The 23460-nt window shown below is 47.9% G+C and overlaps 1 protein-coding gene and 1 pseudogene across 3 annotated transcripts in view; both read right to left on the reverse strand.

Moving 5' to 3' along the window:
- Positions 1-23460, reverse strand: part of LOC139048144 (mitotic checkpoint serine/threonine-protein kinase BUB1-like) — a 373386-nt gene that overhangs the window by 122408 nt on the left and 227518 nt on the right. For all 3 annotated transcript variants that reach the window (XM_070522664.1, XM_070522663.1, XM_070522665.1), the window contains 2 exons: positions 22759-22837; positions 2611-2724 (listed from right to left, as the gene is read on the reverse strand). In XM_070522664.1, coding sequence (XP_070378765.1) covers positions 2611-2724; positions 22759-22837 — 193 coding nt within the window. The remainder of the gene's footprint in view (positions 1-2610; positions 2725-22758; positions 22838-23460) is intronic.
- Positions 19097-21309, reverse strand: LOC139047458 (uncharacterized; annotated as a pseudogene).

A 23460-nucleotide genomic window follows, 5' to 3' on the forward strand; every position in this document is an offset into this window, starting at 1 on the left:
GACATTTCTTGGGAAAGTTTCTCGAGCAGGCAGTGTCTTCCTTTTAAATATCGTATAAGGAGGGAGTTTATGTCCATCAGCTGTGCAGCACAGCATCACAGTTGTGCGCTGCTTCTCGTAGGCCGCAGAGCGCACCTTGACCTCCTTGGCACCCTTTGCATTCACGGTGTACGCCACTGGCATATCAAAATACACAGCTGTCTGGTCAGCGTTGCCGATTTGCCCAAGGTTGTAGCCTGCCGCTTCTCTCTTTCGCAGCACGTAGCGCTGAAAAGCTTGGCAGCTTCTGGGTGATTGAAGTGTGACGTCGGAGGCTGAAGCCGAAGCGCTTCATGAATTTCTGAAGCCAGCCCTAGCTGGCTTTGAAATCCTATGGCGTTAAGCCTCACTCCCTCGAAAGTTCCCTAGCTTTCGCTTGGAGCACTTCTGTTGTCACTGGAAGGGCAGCTGTTCTCTGCGTCCGAACACAGTCGGCCAAAACTGTCTCCACTTCGTGGTGACGGCCTTTCTTTGGTCCGCTAAATGCCATCCTCGTTGCAACGCATGCAGAAAGCTGTTGTCGTTGTCCCCTCCAACGACGGATGTTTTTCTCAGCGACACCGAAGTCCCGCCCGGCTTGAAGGTTCGACGATACCTCTGTAGCTATCACAACTTTTCCCTTGAAAGCGGCACTGTAGTGGCATCTCCTGCTTGGTGCCATCGCCATAACGCCACACCGCACGCCGATATGGCCGACACGACACAGGTCAAAATGGCAACCTCGCTGGCTACTGGCACGGCTAGTAGCGGCTGCGATGCTGACTTTTCCAGGTGGCGCTAACTATGCACCATATTTAGCAGTTTCAATAAAAAACTGGCGCGTTTATTAAAATCCTCAAATCTAAGCCGACCCTAGAGTTTGGAATATGATTATTTGAAAAAAACTATCGGCCTAGATTCGAATAAATACGGTAGTTCTTCTGCGCATTGCAATGCCTCATGGCTTAGATGTATTATCGCTAGTCACTCGCTTACTCTCGTGGACTGTCGCGAAACATTCAGCTTCGACCATTCGTGTTCTGGCGGTGTAGTCCGTCATGTATTGTGCACATAAAGTGCCCATGTATTCAAGTGTGCGCCCATTCACTTATTTTTGACATTGCTGACAGAGTAGGCATGAGTAATTTGGCATTCCAGTTGGAGTAGATGTGTGTAGATAACGTATGCAAAGCTTACTATGACTGCAAGCGGCACTACTCCGTCTGCCACTGTTTAACGAGCAGTACTCACTCTTGCCAACATTCTGGGGTTAAAGTCATTTCTTAGGACGTTAGTGATACAACAATGGCGGATGAGTGAAGTCTTATTCTCGGGGAAACTCATGCATCGCGAAGGGCCGGTGACACATTCTGTCCTAATGTAGGTAGGTCGCACAGATCTTGGTCACACAGATTCATTCCATTCCTTAATGCACCAGTCACTATTTTCGCAGCCAACTACTGCACACATCTTCAATCCAGCACTCCACAATTTGCAGCACGATTAGAGCGCAGTACATTAGCGAAAACTCAGTTGCATTTCCAACAGATGATTGCACAGAAGCAAGGTAGAAGAGGTAAGGGTTTCGTATTCATGCGCTATCGCTAAGGCCACGTGCGGCACACTGCCAAAAGCGCCATCTTGTTTCTCTAGAACAACCTGCTCCGCGAAAAGGTCAATACCGTTCTCAATCACGCGAGCCTGATGCCTTTTCTTGTTCACAAGGGATCTAGCAGCCGGAACATGTATACGATTGCAGTTTGCAGCAGGGAACGGTGGCGTGTTTCTGTTATCGCCTGTTAAAAGCATTTGCTACGCTTCCGACGGCATCAAGTGTTGGGAAACAGATAGGTGAAAATGCTTATCACAATCAGATTGGTGGTGATAGCTGTAACTGCCACATGCAACGACCCCGGAGAAGATTTGCTGGTACCGAAATAACAAAGTGAGTGTGCCCGTGTTTTTACGTGAGATGGGAGGGCAAGTATTGCAGTGAAGCTGCTGCCGCGGGTAGCTATTGTCACGATCGACGACACGCCACACGTGGTCCCGAACTACCGCTTTATTTCCCGAACGCCAACCTTCCGCCCACACAACCACACACCACACTCCGAATTCTCCCTTCTACCACTCTCTCCCCGCACGCTCGCATGCTCGCGCCGCTGTCCTCTCCGCACTCATGCCACCTGTTCGTCACTCAGTCAACTACCGTCGATCCCGCGCCTGGCCCCCCGAGAACCGTGGCTCCTCGTCGCGGGTCTTGGGCTCGCTTGTCGCGGGTCTTGCGCGTCACACTATATACTGTTCTCAATCGTGTGCACCTCACGCATTTTCTTGTTTATATGGGATCTCGCGACCGGAAAACGTATCATACGACAATCACAGTTTGTCGACGTACTGGCAGTTGGTGGCAAAAAAAATATAGCTCTTCAGGGAACGTATCAACCTGTAAAAAATTCGCGTAATTCTATTGTACCATTTTTGTGTTCTCAATTGCTGAATGTTGGTGTCTGGAAAACATACGTAATGGGAAAGTATCAACGAGGTTCTACTGTATTTTTAACACACATAAGCATGGCGCGCCAGCCTCACCTTGCGGGCAAAGCTCTTGGATACTGCATAGGTGAAATTATCCTCGTCCTCCAAGGGTTTGATACCCTGCAGGACATCCTCATCATCGTCGACAGCCTGATCCTCCTGCATATGCTGAAAGCAGCAAAAAAGCACGGTATTCATGAAAGCGGGCCAAGGCAGTCACTCCCTGAGCCAACAGATGGCAGCACTAGACAAAGCGCTCAAGACTGTTTGCTGTCATTTGCTCAGCAGTAATGAAGAAGCTAAAGTTGTGAAACATTTACCAGGGCAACAAAGGTGAGGGCAGACATGGCACGGCAAACTCGGGTACGGTATCTCAAGGAAAAACAATGTCAGACCACAAGACACCAATGTACACAGTTTGGTGTGGTTTCTGCTTGCTATATTCGTGCATAAGGCCAACATCACCTGCAGTCCAGACCAGAATTCGTGGTTCTTTTACCCACTTGTGCTGTCTCATTCAATTTGCACTGGTAACATGCCTCAATATCCTAGCATCACTTATGAAAGCCTCTGCCTCAGGTCTTACCTGTTTTACCCATGCCATGTCCTTCTCCAGAGTCCACTGAACTGCTGGCAAATCAAGCACGGCCTCCCTGACACGGGCAATGTAGATAGTAGTATATTCATGTCACTTAAACACCTCTCTGAGGGTGTTTGGATAGTGTGGCTCAACACTGTGTTGAGATACACAGTCGAATTTTGTGGAGCCATGAGCAACCTCTATTTTTTCCACCATTATCTTACCCTTCCTTTTGTTTACTTCTCTTCAGTTTATATGCACATGTTTGATATGATATGCGTAGATGTGTATATGAATAGTTTGTGTACGGTGTATATGCTATTTAAATGCTCTTGCAGCGCACTACTACGTGCCACAATGGTCCAGTCACAAAAGGCGACGGTAACACGACCAGCGCGCCGACCGTGCGCGAGCAGTGGAATCGGTGGGATCGGGCTTCCGCCTCATCAAGTGGGCTCAGCTAAAGATATAATTTGTGGACCACAGGCACCAATGTAATGACTGAAGGGACACCGTAGCGGCTAATACAGAGTGTGATGAGTTATGTCCTCCGTTATGCCGAGGAGGGGCAGCGCTTCAGCCCATCTGGTGAACCTGTCAGTGCAAGTTAACAGGTAGCAATGGTTCCTGCAAGGAGGAAGGGAGCCAACAATATCGACATGCAGATGGCTGAAGCAGGCATCCGGGGATGGGAATGTGCCAACAGGAGTTGCAGTGTGGCGATGCACTTTAGACTGTTGGTAGTTGAGGCACGTGCGTGACCAGCAATGAATGTCTACATTGATACTGAGCCACACATAACGAGAAGCGCAGGTCACTGTGTTGCGTGAATGGCAGGATGAGCCAAAGAATGGAGGGCATCTAAGACGGCCCCGCAGTATGCGCAAGGCACATAGGGACAAGGATGTGTGGTCGACATATCACAAACGAGGGGTACGTCACAGTAAGGAAGCACCAGAGAGGTACCACTCGTACGAAGCTGCTGGAGCCTGGTGTCGACACTTTGGGTGGTAGCGATGGCCACAAAGTCTATGATTGGTTGGCCATGGTCCATTACATTGATAGCGGCACAAGAAAATGCGTCTGCAAAGGCGCATTGGATTTTCCACTGAAATGATGAATGTCACTGGTGAATTCAGAAATATAGGTGAGCTGTCTTATTTCACGGGGAGCATAGGAGGAGGTGCTGGATGCTACGGCAGAAGTCAGTGGTTTATGGTCGGTGAGGACATGGAAGGAGCATCCCAAAAAAATTTCAAGTGCTTCCCAGCCAACTAGGTTGCGAGCAGCTCCCGGCCGTGCCATGATGAGCCCATCAACGTCGCCAGTGTCACGATCCACCTGGGGTCGTGAACAAGGGAGGGCTCGAGGCACCCTCCGATAGACGGACGCTCCGCAACGTGGTGGTGCTGAACGATGACTGACCGGCGACCAGCCGTGCTCGTCAGTGTTTATTGCGGTGCGGTGACCAATGTTGCCTGTCGAGCTTTAGTAGGCCACCAAGCCTGGCAGCGAACGAACATTATGCCTAGGGGGTGTCACATGTTTGCTACCCTTCAACCCGCTGTAGCGGCGCTCAGAGGGCACAAGAAGGTGATGGGCTCCCAAGCACCAGCAACAAATTGCTTATAGACTGTACCGCCAGTAGTGTCTGATGCAGCAACAACGACAGATGCAGGGGCATTGCATTTGGCGTGGACGAGGAGCGTAGCACCGCCAGTGGCTTCTTTGATGCCTCTAAACACGCGGTCAGCAGTGTTGTTTCAGGCCAGGGGAGTGTGCGGTGTCTTGAGGCCCAAGAGAAAGTCGTGGAGAGGCTGCAGTATATTGCCGCAGAGAGGAATGAAGCGGCGGTAATACAGTTGACTAGTTACAATGAACCCTGATAATCCGACAAAAAACGTCCGTGTTATCTGAGGTCCATATTATCCAAATCGCCTCACTTACGAAACTTTAATTACGATGTCTAACAACTATATTGCAAAGAGTGAGTGACAAACGCCAAAAGTAAAAACAAAAAAGTCGTAGTTTCGCTCGAAAGGCGAAGAATCGATTACGATAGGAAATTAAGATGAGCACGGCAGCAGCAGCACGCGAACCGTCATTCGTGCTGTCTTTCGCTTCAATGTGAACTAAACGCCGAAAGCACAGCGCATACAAAGCTACCGGCAGTGGGCACACTTCGTCCACATGGCAGATTGCTTTGAAGATTAGGCCCGTGCGTGTGTGCACTTTGTTCACATTGCGGATCGCTTTCAAGATATGGCATCCACGCAGGGGCGCCTTTTGTCCACATGGCAGATCGCTTTCAAGATACAGCGGCCGTGCCGGCGAGCACTTTGTCCACATCGCAGATCTTTTTCATGATGCGGTAGCCGCACTGTAAGCAGAAGCCGCAGGAGTAGATCCCTCTCTCTCGCCTCGCCGATCCCTTCCCTTCTCTCTCCCGGGCCTCGCGTGCAAAAGAAGATGGCACGTTTCCGCTCCGCCTTCTTCGGGAACGTTGCGCTCGATATTGAGCCGCAATCATCGGCTGACCCTCGCTAGTCAGTTGCCAGCTCCTGTCGACACAGCAAAAGTGCGTTTTATATGCCAGATTCTGACAAAAATTGCCACTAATTTCATCTGCTATGGCCGATAGTTTGTTGCAGAGCGGTCTGTTAAAAGCCAACTTGGTTGCATTGATGGAATGGGTAGAGCAAATTAAGGCTGGAATATGGTCCCTTATATCCAAAAGTCTGTTGTACATGGGCCCATTGTAATGAGCGTAAACTGTAGTTGGCAAGGCGAAAAAATTCGCGCAGTTGCATGGTGCTGGATGGCTGAGGAAACTCACGGATGATTGTGATGCGGTTCGGGAGCGGGAGAATGCCGTGTGCGTTGACATGATTGCCGAGGAAATCCAACTCTGTAACACCGAACTCGCTCTTCTGGCCGTTAATGACAAGACTAAACTTCCTGAGTCTCGTGAGCACTTGATGTAGATGGAGCTTATGAGCTTCGGCAGTGATACTGCAGACGAGGATGTCATCAGGATTAGAAAAGCAGCACGTCAAGCTACGCAATACCTGGTCAATGAAGCGCTGAAAGGTCTGGGCTGCATGACAAAGATCAAAAGGCATGCGCAGATATTCCAACAGGCTGAAGGTTGTTATAATGGTGGTCTTGGGAATATTTGAGGGTTCCACAGGGATCTGGTGCTAGGCTTTCACTAGGCAACCTTGCTAAGAATGACGTAGCCGTGCAGTGCCGACGTAAAGTCCAGAATGTGAGGTATTGGGTACCTGTACGGGACAGTGGCCTTGTTGAGAGCATTGTAATCGTCGCAAGCAGGGTGTCTACCAAGTTGACATTTCCAAATTCCCTGAGTTTTCCAGGTTTTTCCTGAGTGCCATTGCAAATTTCCCTGAGTGATGCAGAACTATGTTTTATATCAACACGGGCTGAAACCATATCGCCTGATGCTGTCACTCTCTAGTAAGCACACGAAAAAAAAAGCAACTTAATCCAATTTGAATACTAAGGAGCAGTGTTATGTTATTCAAAAAGAGAATAGAAGGCAGGAGTTAGTAAAATGCACAGCAAATAAAGTGTTTTCGAAAACAATTGCAAATAGGGTCGGACATTATCAAATGCGAATAAAAAGGAGATGCATACAAAGGCAAATATTTTCTAATATGAGCTATTTCTATCAACTGATAGCAACCTCATTGGGATGAGGCCTGAACTCTGCCACAATTGAGCTTCTTTCTCAACAGCTCGTAAGTCAACCTCAACAGTCCTGACATACTCTCAGCCCGCGCACGACGCCCGAGTGTTGTGTTGCACTGCTTCAAAGGGTGTATTTTGGTTTGGATGAGGGACACCTGCATCTCGGCATCAGCCAAAACTTTACTTTTTGAGCTCAAACTCTTTCAAAACGGCGGCAACAAGCTTCCTTTCTCGTTTATTCCTCAATGCGTAGGTCACTTCTGTTCTTGTCCGCCTTCCGCCACTCGTTCGCCCCAAGGACCATTTAAAGCATCTTGATCAGTTGCACAGTCCACGAACGATTTTTCGAGCTCCCTAGGGGCCGCGAGAACGTCCGAAAAATCGGCCAGTTGGAAAAAAATAAATGCGTCATTTACTGCCCTTAGGGGCTCAAACTGCCACAGGCACGTTCGAAAACGCTCTGAAGGCCTGTCGGTGCACATATCAGGCATACCTGTGCTCGTACTGTGACAGGAAATGCCGGGTGCCCGCGTGTATAATAGAAATATACATACTGTATTCCGTGGCAAGAGCCCCTTGCCACGCTTGTTATGCCTCACTGCAATACTTTTCCGTAAGCTTTACCGAGTACCATTCTTTACAGAGGCGAAGCTGACTTTCACGAACCGGCATTGCAACGCACCGTGTTTTCCAAGTTTCTAAGCCAATCGCAAAGAGCACAAAGGTGGAGTCCGTGCCATTGCTGACAGCAGCGAATTCTTTCAATAAAAAGTTCGCAACCCAATGGCAAGAAGCTTCATAGCGAACATCGAAGCAGCTAGGCCTAGCGTTGCCGCAGTGGCGGCAACGGGTGCCAGCGGATCTGCGTGCAATAGTGCCGGTTCGAGGCGCCAAAGTAATCAAAACGGCAGCGGTGGTGCCTTTGATTAATGCCGTTTCGGACTCGCGGCAAAACGTCCGGAAAATCGGACGGCAAAGAGTTCTTGCGTCGGAAATTTTACACGTTCTGATACGTTGACACTATGGGGTACGAGGTGGCGCCGCGAAGCCGTCCAAATTATCAGGAATCCGGAAAGTCACTCGTTGACTGTACACTGGCAACTCCTCCTGCCAACGACAGGGCGTCAAAGACGATTCATTACGATTCCTGTCTGCTACTCGAGCCAGCATTACCGCGACTTTCGACCCTTTCAATAAAATTGCCGCTAATTTTGCCTGATAGAGGCCCAAATTCCCTGAGTTTTCCCTGACTTTTTCCAGACTACTCAAAATCCCTGAGAATTCCCGGTTTTCCCGGTTGGTAGACACCCTGGCAAGGTTGCCAGTCACTGGTCTTCTTGGGCATGATATGGAGCGGCGAGGCCCAAGAACAGGAGGAAGGACAAATGAAGCCGAGGTCAAGCATGTATTCAAACTCTTCTTTGGCAACAGCTAGATGAGAGCAAGTCGTGACGATATTGTCACGTGGTGTGACGTTATGAACAGAGTAGCAATACTGTGAAAGACAAAACTAACTTTTATTGGGCGAACCTGTGCCCACAAAACAGGCTACACTTATAGCACAACGATAGTGGCGAACATGGTCGGCGATCGTCGAAAATCTGATCAGCGGGTCAAGCGCGTCGGCTTTTATACAGCAGTCGTCGAATGTTCTAGACTAATCGTTGGGACCCGCGTGCCTTCCACAAAGTTCTACACCATTCGCGCAGGCGATGAAATCAGATAACATAAGGTTCGGCGACAACAGACAGCGAATAGAAGCATCGATAACTTTCCAGAAACTTCGGATACATGCAGGCGCGTACCGCGCTGTGCGATAACATTTGTTAGGCGGCCAAACATGGTCGCCCGATAAAGATAAGTACACGTGTCAATATGATGTGTCACGGTGTGGGCGACAGAGGACTGAAAGGAGGGGGCTCGGAAGACATCCGGAAACTCTGCAAAGACAACTGACCAAGGGTCAAGAACGGCGATGTGCACCTGGAGGAGCCGAAGTGATGGAAGGAAGGAAGGAAAACTTTATTTGGTCCTGCAAGTAGTGATAATTAACCACTAAGTGGGCCCTCCCACGTCGGGACCGGAATACCAAGCCTCATGGCCACGTCGTGAGCCTGCTGGACAGCCCGAAGTGATGGAGCGCTACAGGAAACTCCTTGGACGGTTAAGCTCGCTTAGGAGTTGACGGCAAGCTTCAGTGCCAAAGAAAGTTGGCTCCGGTGATGGGCTGACGCAGGCTGCGACGACAAAGATTCACGAAAAGGTACATCTGAGACCAATGCCAAGAGTTGCAGACTTTGGTCCGTAGGTCCCGATGGTCGATCCGCTGATCACGGCGAGAGGAGGCCAGTCGATAGGATGGTGGTGCTCAGCCAAAATAGGAGGAAGGACGCAAATCTCAGTGCCAATGTCGGCGAGATAGCGGACTTTGGTGACACAGTCGGTGAAGTGGAAAAGGCGACTGGATCTGGGGCCGGGAACAGTGGTCGTGTCAGTGTTCAGCCCAACCATTTTCCACATAGGAGCAGGGCTGGCGGCACCAGTTTGCACGAGAGCCATAGCAACAGTGGTACCAACAAAGCATAACAGCAGGAGAACTGCGTTTAGAGTGACCGAGGCTGGAGCGGGGAGGTCGTGAAAAAGAACGCGGCCAGCCTGTTCGGATGGCAGCGACCTCAGCTGTCAGTCGCGCTATTGCTGTCTGAACTACTCGTTAACTTCGAGGAGACGCGCATAGCTGTCGCCAGCGGCTGTGCCGTGGGATGTAGGGTCAGGAGGGCGATAGCCATGGAGGGCAACCCGACATTCGTAATCTTCTTAGCCAAATGGGACAGAGATTCCAACGTCGAGAATGAAGACGCAGTCAGGATTATGCGCACCTGTGGTGGAAGGCGCTGCAGGAAAAGTTCCCGGAGAAGTGCACTGTCAGTTGGAGCTAGGTCTCCAGCCAAGGCTTGCATATGACGCAATAAGTCTAGGTTTGTGATCACCGAGCTCCTCCATTGTAATTCCCATTGTGTGTGTAAGTTGGTGCAATCTATGCTGCACCGTTTCAGTGGTGCACTGGATGAGCGTCGCCTTAAGGAGGGAGGCTACCCTATCAACACCTCCTCGCCGCCGCTATGACTAAACGCGGTCAATGGACAAAGTATTGTTACTGGAATCGCCAACGCCTTTGCGGTTCGACTGCAGCAGGGGGAATTCCTGGAAGGAGATGCTTCGCGGTGCCTTTTCACGCGCCTTTGAAGACGCCAGACAATGAACAGCCGCGGCGGCCACTGTGCGAGTTCCACTTGGGGATTAGGAGGCGTCTGCTCGGGGCAAGACACACGTCAGCGAGAACCCCCTCACCTCGGCATGGTCAGTGAAACCCGTGCAGAATGTGTGTGTGTAAACCCCCCCCCACTCAACGGCGGGTCCGCTACGATGACTTTCAACACTCCGTTTGTAGCAGGTTGAACGGCCGTTTTTCCCTCACCTAGGGTTCTAGGGAGGACAAAGTGTTTATAAGCAGCTGTTGTGCGGCTGCTGAGTGTGCTTTCTCTCGCAGTCAGCTGGACTGATGAACTGCAACGTCCTTATGTAGATACTGTAAATACATCCCATATTCCTCATTCTCAATGAGAAGCAGTCCTTCCCTTCAACAATGTCCTCAGCGTGGATAAGTTGGACGACGGCATGGGCCAGCTTCCATCCATTTTATGTCCGACTCCAAACTTTACAGTCTGGCACCGCAAGAGCTAATTAGAAGCTCCGCAGGAGCTTTCTAATAAAAAAAAACGTGCGTTCAACTTTAAGGCCCGTTTCCTCGGAAAAGATTTTTTTGCTAGTAGTGGTGCTGGGGAAGGTGATATCTCAAGAACCGCTCTTCAGATTTCTGTGCCCTTCTTTTAATTCTCTTCCTGAATGACTTTGCCAGGGGGTAACAGGCTTCTTTTTAAAGCTAGTGCAGTTAACTTATAATAAGCAATTAATTCTTGATGAATGTGGTCATTACTGGCTACATCAAATTCAAAGTTGTGTTAACATTTTTGGGAGGGAAAATTAAAGAAAAGGGCTCTGCAGCCCCCTGGGATATCTATCAAGGGATCATCACAGTGAATTTCAGCTTGCTACAATGTCCTGACATTTCTCCAGGCTCTTCCTCGGGCATATACATGAGCTATCTAGTTAGACCTCAATAACTCCGGAACTAATAAACACATCTTTGTGAAACTTTGCAGTTTCTCATAGTTCGGTGGTGTGATCGTACCCTGAAGGTTTCATCCGGATATCTTAAAAAATAAAGAAGTTTGTTCTTCAGAGCAGCCGCCCCCCTGAAGAAACATACCACTTTCGTCTGCATTAAGTATGTCCTTGTTCTCATGCCTGGCAAGAAGCTTTGGCAGTTAATTTGCTTTCCATTCGGAGAGGGTGTCCACACTAATGTTATTACGTTCACCGCAGACTTCCATGTATGTTACACCTTGTCTCGCTTTGAAACAGTCCAACCTTCTGTCATTGAAGGTGACACCGTCGTGTCCGAGAACCACGGTTAGCTGTACCGCTTACTTCCTCGAAAGTAGTCCGTTCACTGGAATATCGCAAGATCGGGCATTGGCACAGCCACATCAAAAGTGTGGACTCAACATCCGGGTATGTTGCCTCGCAGAGCCTGAAACATTTAGGATTAATTTCCCCCACACTTGCTTGGGAGCGATACCTTTGTTGTTCACAAGTGAACTCATGATCTGCTTCAATAGCCCATCATTTTAACAGTGTCCGCCTGCTTTTCACTGCCATGAAACTACATACACAATCTTCGTCTTGTCACTCAGTGAAATTGCTTTCATTTTTTTTAGATGCCGTTATCACAGCACTTGCGGCCTTGCACAAATGACTAACATGGGAACACAACAAAATGGCGTTAACAAGCAATAACACACCCCAAGTAATGATCAACGTGCCCTCAGACTGGCTCGGCTAGAGGCTGGGCTTGGCCAGGAGTCACCTGTGTTGCCAGTCACAAAACTTGCCATGGCTTAAAGGGCCCTCACCAGGTCTGGCCATTTTGAGCTGACGAGCGCAGCGCATACAATGGGCGCCAACAATCGTGTATACAAAGAATTACATCATTCAGCGCCGCAGAAAGATCGGAAATTTCAATCCTAACACCATTCCCTTCTCGCATCCCTGCGCCCTACGTACTCGGGTCCGCAGTATGATGTCGCTCGTGGTGACACATGACTTTGAGAATTATTCAAGGCACCACCTGTTATTTGTGTGATCTGTTGCTTGAATTGACAAATTGAAGGTTAGAGAAATAATAAAACACACAAATGGAATGTCTGCGTGTTATTTATTTTACTTCACACACAAGCAAGAAATGTACAGTCGCCGACTGATTTTCCGGACTCCAAAAATTCAGATATGCTCGATTATTCGGTCTTCTTCGCGGCACCGCCATTCTCCCCATAGACCATAACGTATAACAACTGCCAAAAGTTCGGAAACCTTGCACTTGCACCATGCACCGACTCTGACCTTTGACTTGCTGAACGCCATTTTTGTTTTGAGCGGAGCCTACTTGCTGCCCCACGAAGTGGCGCTACTGCAAATCCCCGCTCATCATCATCGTTTCTGCCTGGTTCGATAGAGAGGCTCTACAGCAGTTCCGGTTTCAGCTTAGTAAGCCATGACAAGACAATACAGCAGCTGATTTGTTTCTTTGTGCACGACGCTGCAAGTAGGCTACGTTTTTTGTTAGTGCGGCTGGTGTCGGCATGGTGGTGTTTGCTTTGTGTGCTCTGTCGAGGTTCTGGTGACCCAACGCGGCATACGGAAACATCGCGTCAAGTGTCTAATGGTGCCGACAGTGCCCGTGCAGACTGCACTGGGGAATGCCGGAAAGCGGGTGCCGGTAGGCCCAAGATTTGTCGCCTTCCGATGTGCTCCCTACTGAGGCGGAAAATGTTCTGCCGAGACCTGCGCAGTGGTTGCATTGCGATTCCGGACACCGTCTCATTTGACAGTTTCACAGGTGCTGACACTGCTGTACTGACATGCGCAGAACTCGATGACAGCGAGATCATTCGTCAGGTTTCTGCTGGATCACCGGACGATGACTGAGTCGGAAGATGACACACCATGTGCTGCGCTGCCGTCGCATGCGGAGCGTGTACAAGCAGTGACTGTGCTTTCAGCCACCTATAGTGACCGTACGACCCTCTCCGACATTCAGCCTTATCTGATTGCGCGTAGCCGGAACAGCGTGCAACGGCCCATTCACGATTTCGTCAAGCCTACTGCTGAGCCCGAATGAGTGCGTGGAAATAAAGGATTTCATTTTTTTTCTTCTTAATCTGCTTTTTCGGACCTGTTTATTCAGACATTTCCGCAGTCCCCGTGAAGTCCGAATAAACGGTCGGCAACTATACTTCAGCTTTGTATGCTTGTTCCCACGGTCATGCAGTCACGTGCGCAAGTACCGAAGCTATGCCATCTTCTACCGTGTTACAGCACATGATCATGCTCTGCGGGTGACCCGCTTGTTTTGCCTCAGTATTTGTGTAGCACTGAATTATACTGCTAGTCATGTGTCCTTGTGCACAGCGCGCAAAATTGTGCGCTGCACGAAACCAGACAACCCCAACAGCTTGTGCACAGTGCCACAAGAAAGGGGAAAAAAAAAGCGAGGAGGAAAAATATTTTTTTAATGATTTGCATCAACTTTTGGCTGCCAGACCAGATGCAAGAGTTATGTATTATAGTTAGAGGCACTTTTCTGCGGACATATTTGGAGACAGCATAAAGAAGGGTTCACAATCTGCGAATCGAACTTCCAAAAAACAGATTTTTTTTTCTCTCCTTGCGAATACCCTATTTACACGATTGTAAGTCGACCCCTTTTTTTAAATTTGAAAGTCTGAAGTTGGGGGGTCGACTTACAATCGAAACCAAAACATGGCGCCGCGAATAAAAACGATACCAGTAGGAGCTTCAATGTAGTTACAATTTTATGTTTCCTCTATGGCCCTACCCGTATCTTTTCGCTATCCCGCGTGTTTGTTTGCTTTTCGGAAGGGTTTTTCAATATTTTTGAGAGTTTTACAGTGCATGCAACAATGATGGGGGAGGGGGTGTCGATAGTTGATGGAAGCGCCGCTGTTCCCATTTGCGGCGGCACCCTCAGAACGGCGGCGCTTGCGGGGAGCATCGGCAGTTCATGGAAGAGCAGACAGCGCTTGCGGGTTTCTCTTTTCTGTTTAAAGGCTAGACGCGTTCCACTTGACTGCCGGCTACGTGCTACTTCTATGCTTCCCCAGCAGTCATGAGTGCTGCAGGCCCACTAATCGTTCGGGACTTGTTCACAGCAGCGTTCAAGAGGGCTGCCATCCTTTACGCCAAAGAAACAAATCACTGCGCAGCGGGCCGCAATTTCGATGTTTCTAAACGGGTGGTGCGAGAGTGGCGACTGCAGCGAAGCGAAATTTTCACCTGTGACGGCAAGTGAGAAATTTTCACCTGTGACGGCAAGTGAGAAATTTCCCACGTGCCAAAGTCTGGACGCTTTCCGGAGCTGTAGGCTAAGCTCGCGGCGTACGTCGCTGAAATGCGTGATCGGTGCCTGCCAGTGAAGTGCGACATGGTCAGGAAACAAGCCCGGACCTTCGCCTTAATTTTAAGGTTCTGCTCCGCCGTGAGTACAATGAGTGGCTGGCAGCAGAAGACTGCAAAATTGCGCCAACCGGACCTGTCAAAAGAGCCTCCCTGACGGCTGCGTGTGGTTAGGTGCATTTGGCGTGGGCTGCTGTTCTGCAAGATGTTTGCCAAATTTGAAATTTCGCTGGACCACGATGCGCTGTGGGACCGCAGCAACGATGACGATGGCAGCACTAGTGAAGACGAGTAGTCCAGTGACCATGTCAGCTACTAATAAATTTTCGTTATCGAATGCGCCCTTGGGTATGCCCTCTTATTTTTTTTTATTTTTTTTTCGGTCACGCGATATGGGGGGGTCGACTTACATTCGAGTCAACTTAAAATCGTGTAAATATGGTAGATCACCGCGTCCCCATTAACACTTTCGTGTCGACGGTAAAAAAAACGTAGTTTTTGGGTAGTCTAGGAAAGGATTTTTTTACTGTTACAGCAAATGCTTGATATTGGAATGTATGGTATAAATTTGTAGAAGAATCTAATGGTATAATTTGCAAGCAACCATTTATTAACAATTATTTGAAAAAATTATTAAATAGAAAAATTTTTAGCGGAACCGAGAGAACTCCATAAAAACATTGATGCTGCTTTGCACTAAGACAACATAAAAAAAATTTAAAATCTAAATCGAAAAAAAAAGGCTATTACAACATTCCCACAGATATGAGCTTTTTGTCCCAAAAAGGTTTTTTTTATACAAGGGAAAATGTAAGCCCTAGGGGCCATTCAGCAGTTCGTGAGAGCCACGCTGCCACTTTTACGAACCGCCGCGCGCCAATGCAGCACACAATGCCAAGGTGTACTCCGTCTTCTCGCGCATAATTTCACTTTTTGTGCCTCCACCGACAAATGCTCGTGTCCAAACGAAATTGACACCCTGAAGATAAGAAGTACGATCTTTAGAACACACCGGATATCTCTAGATCTGAGCTCGGCAGCAAAGAAATGGTTTGGAATAGAAAATGAAACTTGCTGGCGGATAGCTGTGGACATCTTCCGAGTCTGTGCTGCTACTACCATCAAAAAATTATGAAGCAGACTCATTGAAACCCGGCAAAATTTGTCATCTCCAAAGGGCAGCTGTGCACGACATCGGCACCTCGACATCGGCATCGCCTCGAGATCACGAAGCAAGAATCTAGATTTGCGAATATGTTTGGTTCTCAGTAACTATGCCAGTAGTTTTTATTCAGTGTGCGTTTATTCAGCTGCCTTACCATGGCTCTGCCTGCAGAGCATGAACACTAAAACCAACCGCGCCCTTTGATGTGCAATCACATGTAGGGCCGACAGTTTTGGCTTCAATCTCATTCAATATGCTCCCTCCAAATATTTTCCTTCTAGGTGCATGCCAGACTAAAAGGCGCTTTAAAATATCCCCCCCTCCCCCACGGTGGAAAAAAGAAACAAACGCAAAACTAGAAAAACGGTCTCCTTTAGGTGCTGGATAGCGCTAGCTGTCCGAAAGTGCTCCAAGTGCGGCAAAATTTGAAGTTGAAATCACCGACAGCGGGTTATCGATGGGCATAGGCGCGAACAGAAAAGTGTTAAAAAAAGATAACGCACAAAAGTAGGGGGTCAGTTTGGGTTCGAGAATGTGGTTCAGCTGTAACCACCAGATACATAACACCACCTCGCGGCCACAGACTTGCAGTGGACAAACTAAAGCCCCTTAAGCTTTGTCAAATAGCGCCACGCTTTGAAAAATGTCACCTCCTTCTCATGCGCTCTGCCCGAGGCTGACGCCGCGTCATTATTGGCTTAATGGCATCACATGCGCCCTCGCGCCGGCTTCATTTCTTTTACAGTCACACTTCGGCACCATTTTTGCTTGAGAAGCATCTACGGAGTGGCGTGGAGCACATGTTGGCACCATTGCTCTCCTCTGCTGTTTTGATTTGCAAACACCTTGAAGCAAGTTTTGTGGCAAGTGGGGCGTCGCTCCACGGCATTTTCCATGACCATGATCTGCTGCGCCTTTGGATGCCAGAATAGATTTCCCAAAAGCAAGAAGCTCTTCTCGATATCGTTCAGTAAGTGCGACGGGTTAAGAAGAAAGATATGGCTTCTACGAATTGGGAGGGAGAACTTCCGACCAACACCTTTCAAGTTGCAAGACTCATAGTATAGTATGCATGTGTCAGGTTTGCGTAATTTGTTGCGGGCCGTAACATAGTAGATATTGCACAGTTCATTGAGCATGTTGTCATTTGTCTGCACGCTTTAACACGATTTCTACGCAACGCATACTTTGCTTATGTAAGCACTGAGTGGTTGTGTACGGGTGGCACCAATGAAAAGCGTACGTGTTCTCCAGAAACTAAGTTACGCAATGCGTTCGTCGCCGAGAGAAAGCATCATAGGTCACTGATACATACGTGCTAATTTGCATGAGCTTTAAATTGTGCAAAGGTTCAGACGCGGTGGTGGACTACTCGCAAAGAAAACGTGCAGTCACCCGCTCGTTCCCGGGCTGGCTTAGTCGTCGTTCGTGCTCAATCGCTTAGTCGTTTGCTTGCTCATTGGTTCCACTATTAGTTCCTATGGCCACTATGTCTCTGAGACGCACTTGCTGTTACTTGTGACTGCATAAGCAAATCTGTAATGCCTCTACGCTGAAAATAAACTATGAACTTGCAACTAAAATGCTGTTTCATATCATTTTGACCTCTATAAAACATCATTTCACTTACTGCAATTTCGAACGCGTCATAGCGCGGCAATTCTTTGTACAGTCATGACTTCGCTATATAAAGTCATATCTCGGAAATTTTACTTCCGAGCGAGCGCAACCGTCCTCAATGATGATGAATGATGAATGATGAATAAATGATGAATGCATGCACTTTAGTGCAATTCAGTTCATGACAAGCACGTCACTTAGTGAAGGAATGAGCTAACGCACGATGAAATGCTATTCGTGATAAGTCACTAACCTAAAAAAATTACTCAAGCCCACTATGCTCTTGTTTGAGACTGAGTGAAGTGCTGTTATCGCATTCCCAGTTCGCGAACGAATGCTAAAGAACTGAATTTATGTATTACGTACGCAGAGTCTAGACGCGATGATCGGCCCTGTTATTTCTGTCGACGTTGAGGCACGAGGAAAACAATAGCACCAGCGCCCACCTCTGAGCCTTTGTGCGTGCTTAGAAGATCGGCAAACATGCATGCTGGCAGCACTGTGGCTTGTAATAATACTCTTTCGAACCTTCAGATCAGTGATCGTTCATGCCCTCTGTCAGCCTTTGTACGTCATAGCTGATATGCACCATGAATTCACATGCTAAGGACGAGGCGGATGATTTAGGCTACTGAGGGCAGCTGGAGGTCAGGATGTTGGCATTCAATCGTAAACGTGTTATTTACAACCATTTGCAATAATTTCTTTCGACATGCACTTGACAAATGTTGTGTACCGAATTGTAACCCACACTATACATTTGGAGTCATCACGGTACAGCGTTAGCGCTCATTCAGATACTTTTCAAACAATTTTTTATCAAAGCAGGAAAAAAAAAAGCTCAATTTGTATAACCGTCAGTATCGAAATTCTATGTTGCAGACGAAGTTATTCAGAGCTAGAAAGCCAACGCGAATGCTTAACGTGCACTGCCTTGCTATGCGTGCATTCACTTTGCGAAAAGTCGTCTGCTATGCTTGAGCGGTGTAGGCGGTGCCACTCTCGAAAAGGGAGTGTGAGAAAGAGGAGAAACGAGGTAGAGTGAAAGTGGAAGAGGAGAATGTCGCTACTTTGCAAAGTTTATAGGGCTTTAGGACAAACTTGTGTGTACCATTTTGTTTTCTCGGAGCATCTCATTCCAAGCAATTGTGTTTGAAAGAATTACACTCATCTAGTCCTAGCCTCCATAACGTGAAAAAGCCTGTGTTTGGCACCCAGCAAGCGATGCCACTCCAGTGCAACCTTTAAAAGAAAGGTCGTTTTGCAAGCAGAGAAAGCACCAGTTCGGTGTAGACGAAAAGAATGTGCACTTATGGCAGAAACAAATGAGATCAACAGTGCTGCAAAGTGTATGGCGTTCACTGGACTAAAGAAAGGTTGACACCATGAGATGGAAAAAAACATAGCAGACTTCATCAGGACACAAACAGCAGGGTTCGTACAGACTCAAAAGGGGAAAATTCAAGGATATTCAAGGAATTTCAAGGCTCAGTGGGAGTATTTTCAAGGACTCGACACAATGTTGCATGCAGCAGTTTTCAATATCAGGTACAAATTTTACTGAACAAAGTCGAAAAAAAAGCACTTAAAGGAACAGCTTATATTGCACTAAACCAAGATAATGTTACTGAACAAATTCGAAAAAAAATCATTTCAAGGAACAGCTTGTACTGCACTAAACCAACATAATATTACTGAAGAAAGTCGAAAAACGAACATTTCAAGGACCAGCTTGTATTGCACTAAACCAACATAATATTACTGAACAAAGTCGAAGAAAAACATTTCAAGGAACAGATTGTATTGCACTCAACCAACATAAAATATGTTCCGTCTTGAAAAACACACTCCAATGCACTGCACCAATGTCGAACAGCAATCCATTCTGCAAAAGTGCTAATGGCAACTTCAGGGGAGCTCCTGCCGCTTTTCCTGAATCTTCTGGTTGAGGCTACACAGTTCCTCAGTCTTGCTTCGTGCAGCCTTCCTCAGACTATTTGATCTGACCACATACTTCAGATCATTTGCTGCTTCTGCCTTTTCGGCATAGGTATCCGCTGAAGCCTGGAGGTCAGCTATTGTTGCCTCGAGTTTCTTTTTCTTTTTTTTCATTGCGTCAATCTCTTTGTCAATGCAGCGCCTCTTTGATTCCCTTACATCATCACATTGCTTCTTTTTTTTCTGCTTCCAGATATGCAGCATACTGCTGCCGGGCAGCTGATACAGCAGTCCTCAGCTCTTTTGTAATAGGGACATTAAGGACGCCCCCTGCCTTGTCCACAGCATCGCACACAATACGTTGCGAAATGTACGACAGGTCCTTCAGGTTTTCTACAGCAACCTGGCGGTTCACGCTAAACCCTCGCTCCACAGTGGCCTGTCCGTGGCTGAGCACGAGCAAAAGTTTGACAACCTTCCACAGTTCCCCACATGATGAATTAAACTGCATCAGCTCAGTCAAGAACTCGTCCAACCTGTTTACGTTCTTCTCAAACATTCGCAGGTTATGCATCTCTTCCTGCAGGAACTCGGTGTACTCCCCTAGTACAGTGTCTCTTTGGTGCTCAGACATTCTGTCCGCTGTAATGAGGGCATCCAACACTCTTCTGAAGCCGGCCAGGCACTCATCTGGTTTAGTACACATTTGTCGTGGGTCCAGAGAGGACAAACTCCTCACGATTGGGAATCTCAGTGGACTTCTCTCAAGCACCTTCTTTGTCACACTGACCAAGAAGCGTTTGCATTCCATGCGGAACTGAAACACGTCCTTTTGGCTTGCTTTAGTTTTCCTGACAGTCTGTTCAGCGGCATGGCCTACATCCACCTTTTCAAGTGGAGTGTGGTTCTCCGTGCTTTCAATGTCCACCATCAGCAGACCAGTGGCTCCTTTTGCTGAAGACAAGACCGAGCACTTCAGAAACTTCGTCAGTAGCTTCCTGACCACAGTTTCCAAGTCCCTTGCAAGAAAGAACACCATGGGCTGATCCGTTTGGTACTCAGTGAGGAATGGCTTGATGGTCATGGCCACACCCAGTGCAAATTGAAGCTTTGCTAGCAGTAGGTCATCACTGGCAAACTCACACAAGTTGTGGAATGATCCACACTTTGGGGGGCTTACTTCCTTCTTCCTTGCAGCTGCAATAAACTTCTTAATGTCACACCACAAGAGCAAGGCTCTCTCTATCACAGGCACATTCTCCAACCACCGGTGGGCAACAAAGTTCAGGGGAAAAGTTTCCTGACCGGTAACTGCTGAGAAGTCCTCCCTTCTTGCAGGAGAACCATGGAAAAGCGCGCTCAGACTGGAGAGCAGACAGTCAAGTCCCCACTTACTTGCTGTAACACCCGCCCTGTAAGCGTTGTGCATGGTGCGGAGGCCACAAGTCCCAATGTCCAGACATTGAACTTGGTATGCTTGATGCAGGTGCTCTTGGAAATTCTTGAGTAACTTCAGGTTAACATTGGGACCATCCATTGAAATCTGAAGAATTTTCTCAAGAGGGAAAGGCTCGAGCGCAGTCAGCAGCGTTCCTTGGATGTCTTCGGATGTCGAGTGCCCCATAAACACCGAGGTATAGTACCTCGTTGCCACCTTGTGAGACGAATTCCAAAATCGGATGTGAACATCCAATTGTTTCCGCTAGAGATAGTCGTTCGTGGACTCATCGAAGAGTACCACGTAGTAATCGCAATCATTTATATCCCGTTGCAGAGCAGATAAAAAGAAGGGCCTCAGACCATGGCACGTCACATAAGCACATTTTTTCTCTCCGCAAGAAAATGCTTTGGCCACGCCACTGTCCGGGAACATACGCTGGAATAGCTGGCCTGCTTCCGACGACGACCGATAGGAGAAATGCGATGTGACAACTTTCAAAGCCCACAGAATCTCTGCGTTCGTCACTAGCTCGTGTGCCTTGCAAGCATCGTCTAGATTTCCCGATTGCGAAGGAGGTGGGACGGCTGACTGTTTCCCCGTACTTGGAACTAAGTACCTTCGCACCGAACTGTTGGCTGCAATCTCCATGACGCCAGCATGCTTAGCACTCTTCATATGGCTCTTTAACGCCGACTCGCCCATGTTGGTGATATCGAAGGTCTTTCCGCAAGGCCTGCATCTTGCACGGTGCTCACTCGTCGAATCTAGTGCAATCCAGTCTTTGTAAGCCTCGTTGTGAAGCCACGCGCCTTGAAATTTGCTTTTCCCAGGCATTTGCTTTGTATTAAGATGTTTCAGCCGCAGCAAGTCGGGTGCAGAAGCGACGGCAGAATGCAATGCCGTCAACCACCATAACAAAGCGCCAAGATCAGATTGGATTGAATCGGCTCAAGTTGGCTTCAAAGCCGAGTGGCTCCAGTGTGGCTAACCGTCGCGCAATATTGGCTATATTAGCACACACTGATTTTTTACGCCTGAAACGCACATATTGAAACACGGTACTGTAAATACAAATATTTTAACTGCGTCTTTTTTATTAATAGTCATTTGCATGTACTACGCTAGGAATTCAAGGATTTTCAAGGAGCAGCAAAAAGTCCAGGATTTTCAAGGGCCTTGAAAACCAAATATTCAAATTCAAGGGTTTTCAAGGTTTTCAAGGACCTGTGCGCACCCTGAAACAGAAGCATGTGGCCTAACGACAGAGGTAATACAGGCAATAGCAAGGTAGGTCACGAATATTCGAGGAGTCACACGAACATAGTTCAAGGCCGGCAAGGCTGGGCCACTTGATTCATGAAGTGGTTCAGATTCAGCCTCTAACGACTGACTGCCGGTATGCCAGAATATCCAGAGCAACTTCAATGAGAAGCTTATCACATTTTAGCGCTCCGTACACGACGTATTCTTCGGACATGCTTAATAATTCGGACACCTTTGCCGCCCCACCACATACCCCTTAGAGAGAATGTATAGGGACGTCTGAAATTCCAGACACTGAAACCCTATGTTACAATGTGAATTTTCCAACTTTTTCTTGCGGCGACCAGAAATCCGAAACAGCATTCATTGAAGGTACCACCCCAGCGATTTCTTATTATCTCATGGCCTCAAATCAGCGCTCCCATACACCAATTCACTGGCAGGTGTAGAAGTCGTTTTGAGATTACATAAGGCCTAGCTGCGGCAAGGTTTGCTGTCAAGCTTTCTGCTGTTCTGTGTTTTCATTTAAAAGATTCGTTTCTGTCGGCACTGGCACCGACTATGCCTTCGTCATCCTTATTCATGGCGTCGAGGCGCGGAAAGCACAACAAGGGTCTAAAAAGCACTGTGTCAAGCCGATTACCAAAAGTGAACCCAACTGTAATACAGCGGTGTTACGCAGTGAAGCACACCACAAGTCCAAAGGGGCATCTTTCACAGGGCATAAAATGTATTTGTTTAATATAAACGCGCACACCTGCTGCCTCCTGTCACAGTACAAACACAGAGAAGTCTAATAAGTGTACTGACAGCTACTGCCAGTGTACTGGCAGAGGCTGCCTCAACTGCTAGATAACTGTAATCTAGCCAGACAAAGCAATGACCAACCAGTTCGGCGAAGGGCACCCTTTGCTCAAGTGGCTCTGCCCACACTGGAGGCTCTGGTGGACCACAATCTGCAGGGCGCCTGAAACACAGGGATCGCCATTCTTTGTAAGGAACTCTGCATTCACAACAGCGCAAATGACAAGGCAAACAGAAAAGAACACAGAAATGACCCAAGAGAAAAATTAAAAAGGGGGTTAACCGAGGGGCCCGATTTGTATTAATTATATCATGAAAAGCCAACAAAGACACAAAGGAAAACATTGGGGAAATTACTCGTACTAACTAAATGAATTAAAGAAATGACAAATTACTGGCAATGAAAGTGGATGACAAAACAACTTTCCACAGGTGGGGAACGATCCCATGTCTTCGCATAAAACGTGCGATACTCTAACCAATTGAGCTACTGCGGCGCAGTTTCCCCAACCACTTTCTTGGGTATTTATGTGTTACTACTAGAACTAACCTTGGGAGTGTTAGCCAGCGCCACCACTCAAAAACCTTGGCTGCGGATGTGGAACATCCTTTCTGCTGCAGGTGTCACGAGTACTAGAGTCCTTCAGTGCTTTTCTGGTCACGAAACTCCGCCGTAACCCGTGGGAGAGCTTGCTATGTTGCCACAGCTACCACACGGCGGCGCTGGGAGCACGGTGGGGGCTGGACAAAAGCTGCGCGTTGCGTCAGTTGGTTCTTTATTCTATG

This window comes from Dermacentor albipictus, chromosome 7 (genome assembly GCF_038994185.2).
Source record: "Dermacentor albipictus isolate Rhodes 1998 colony chromosome 7, USDA_Dalb.pri_finalv2, whole genome shotgun sequence".
NCBI lineage: Eukaryota > Metazoa > Arthropoda > Arachnida > Ixodida > Ixodidae > Dermacentor > Dermacentor albipictus.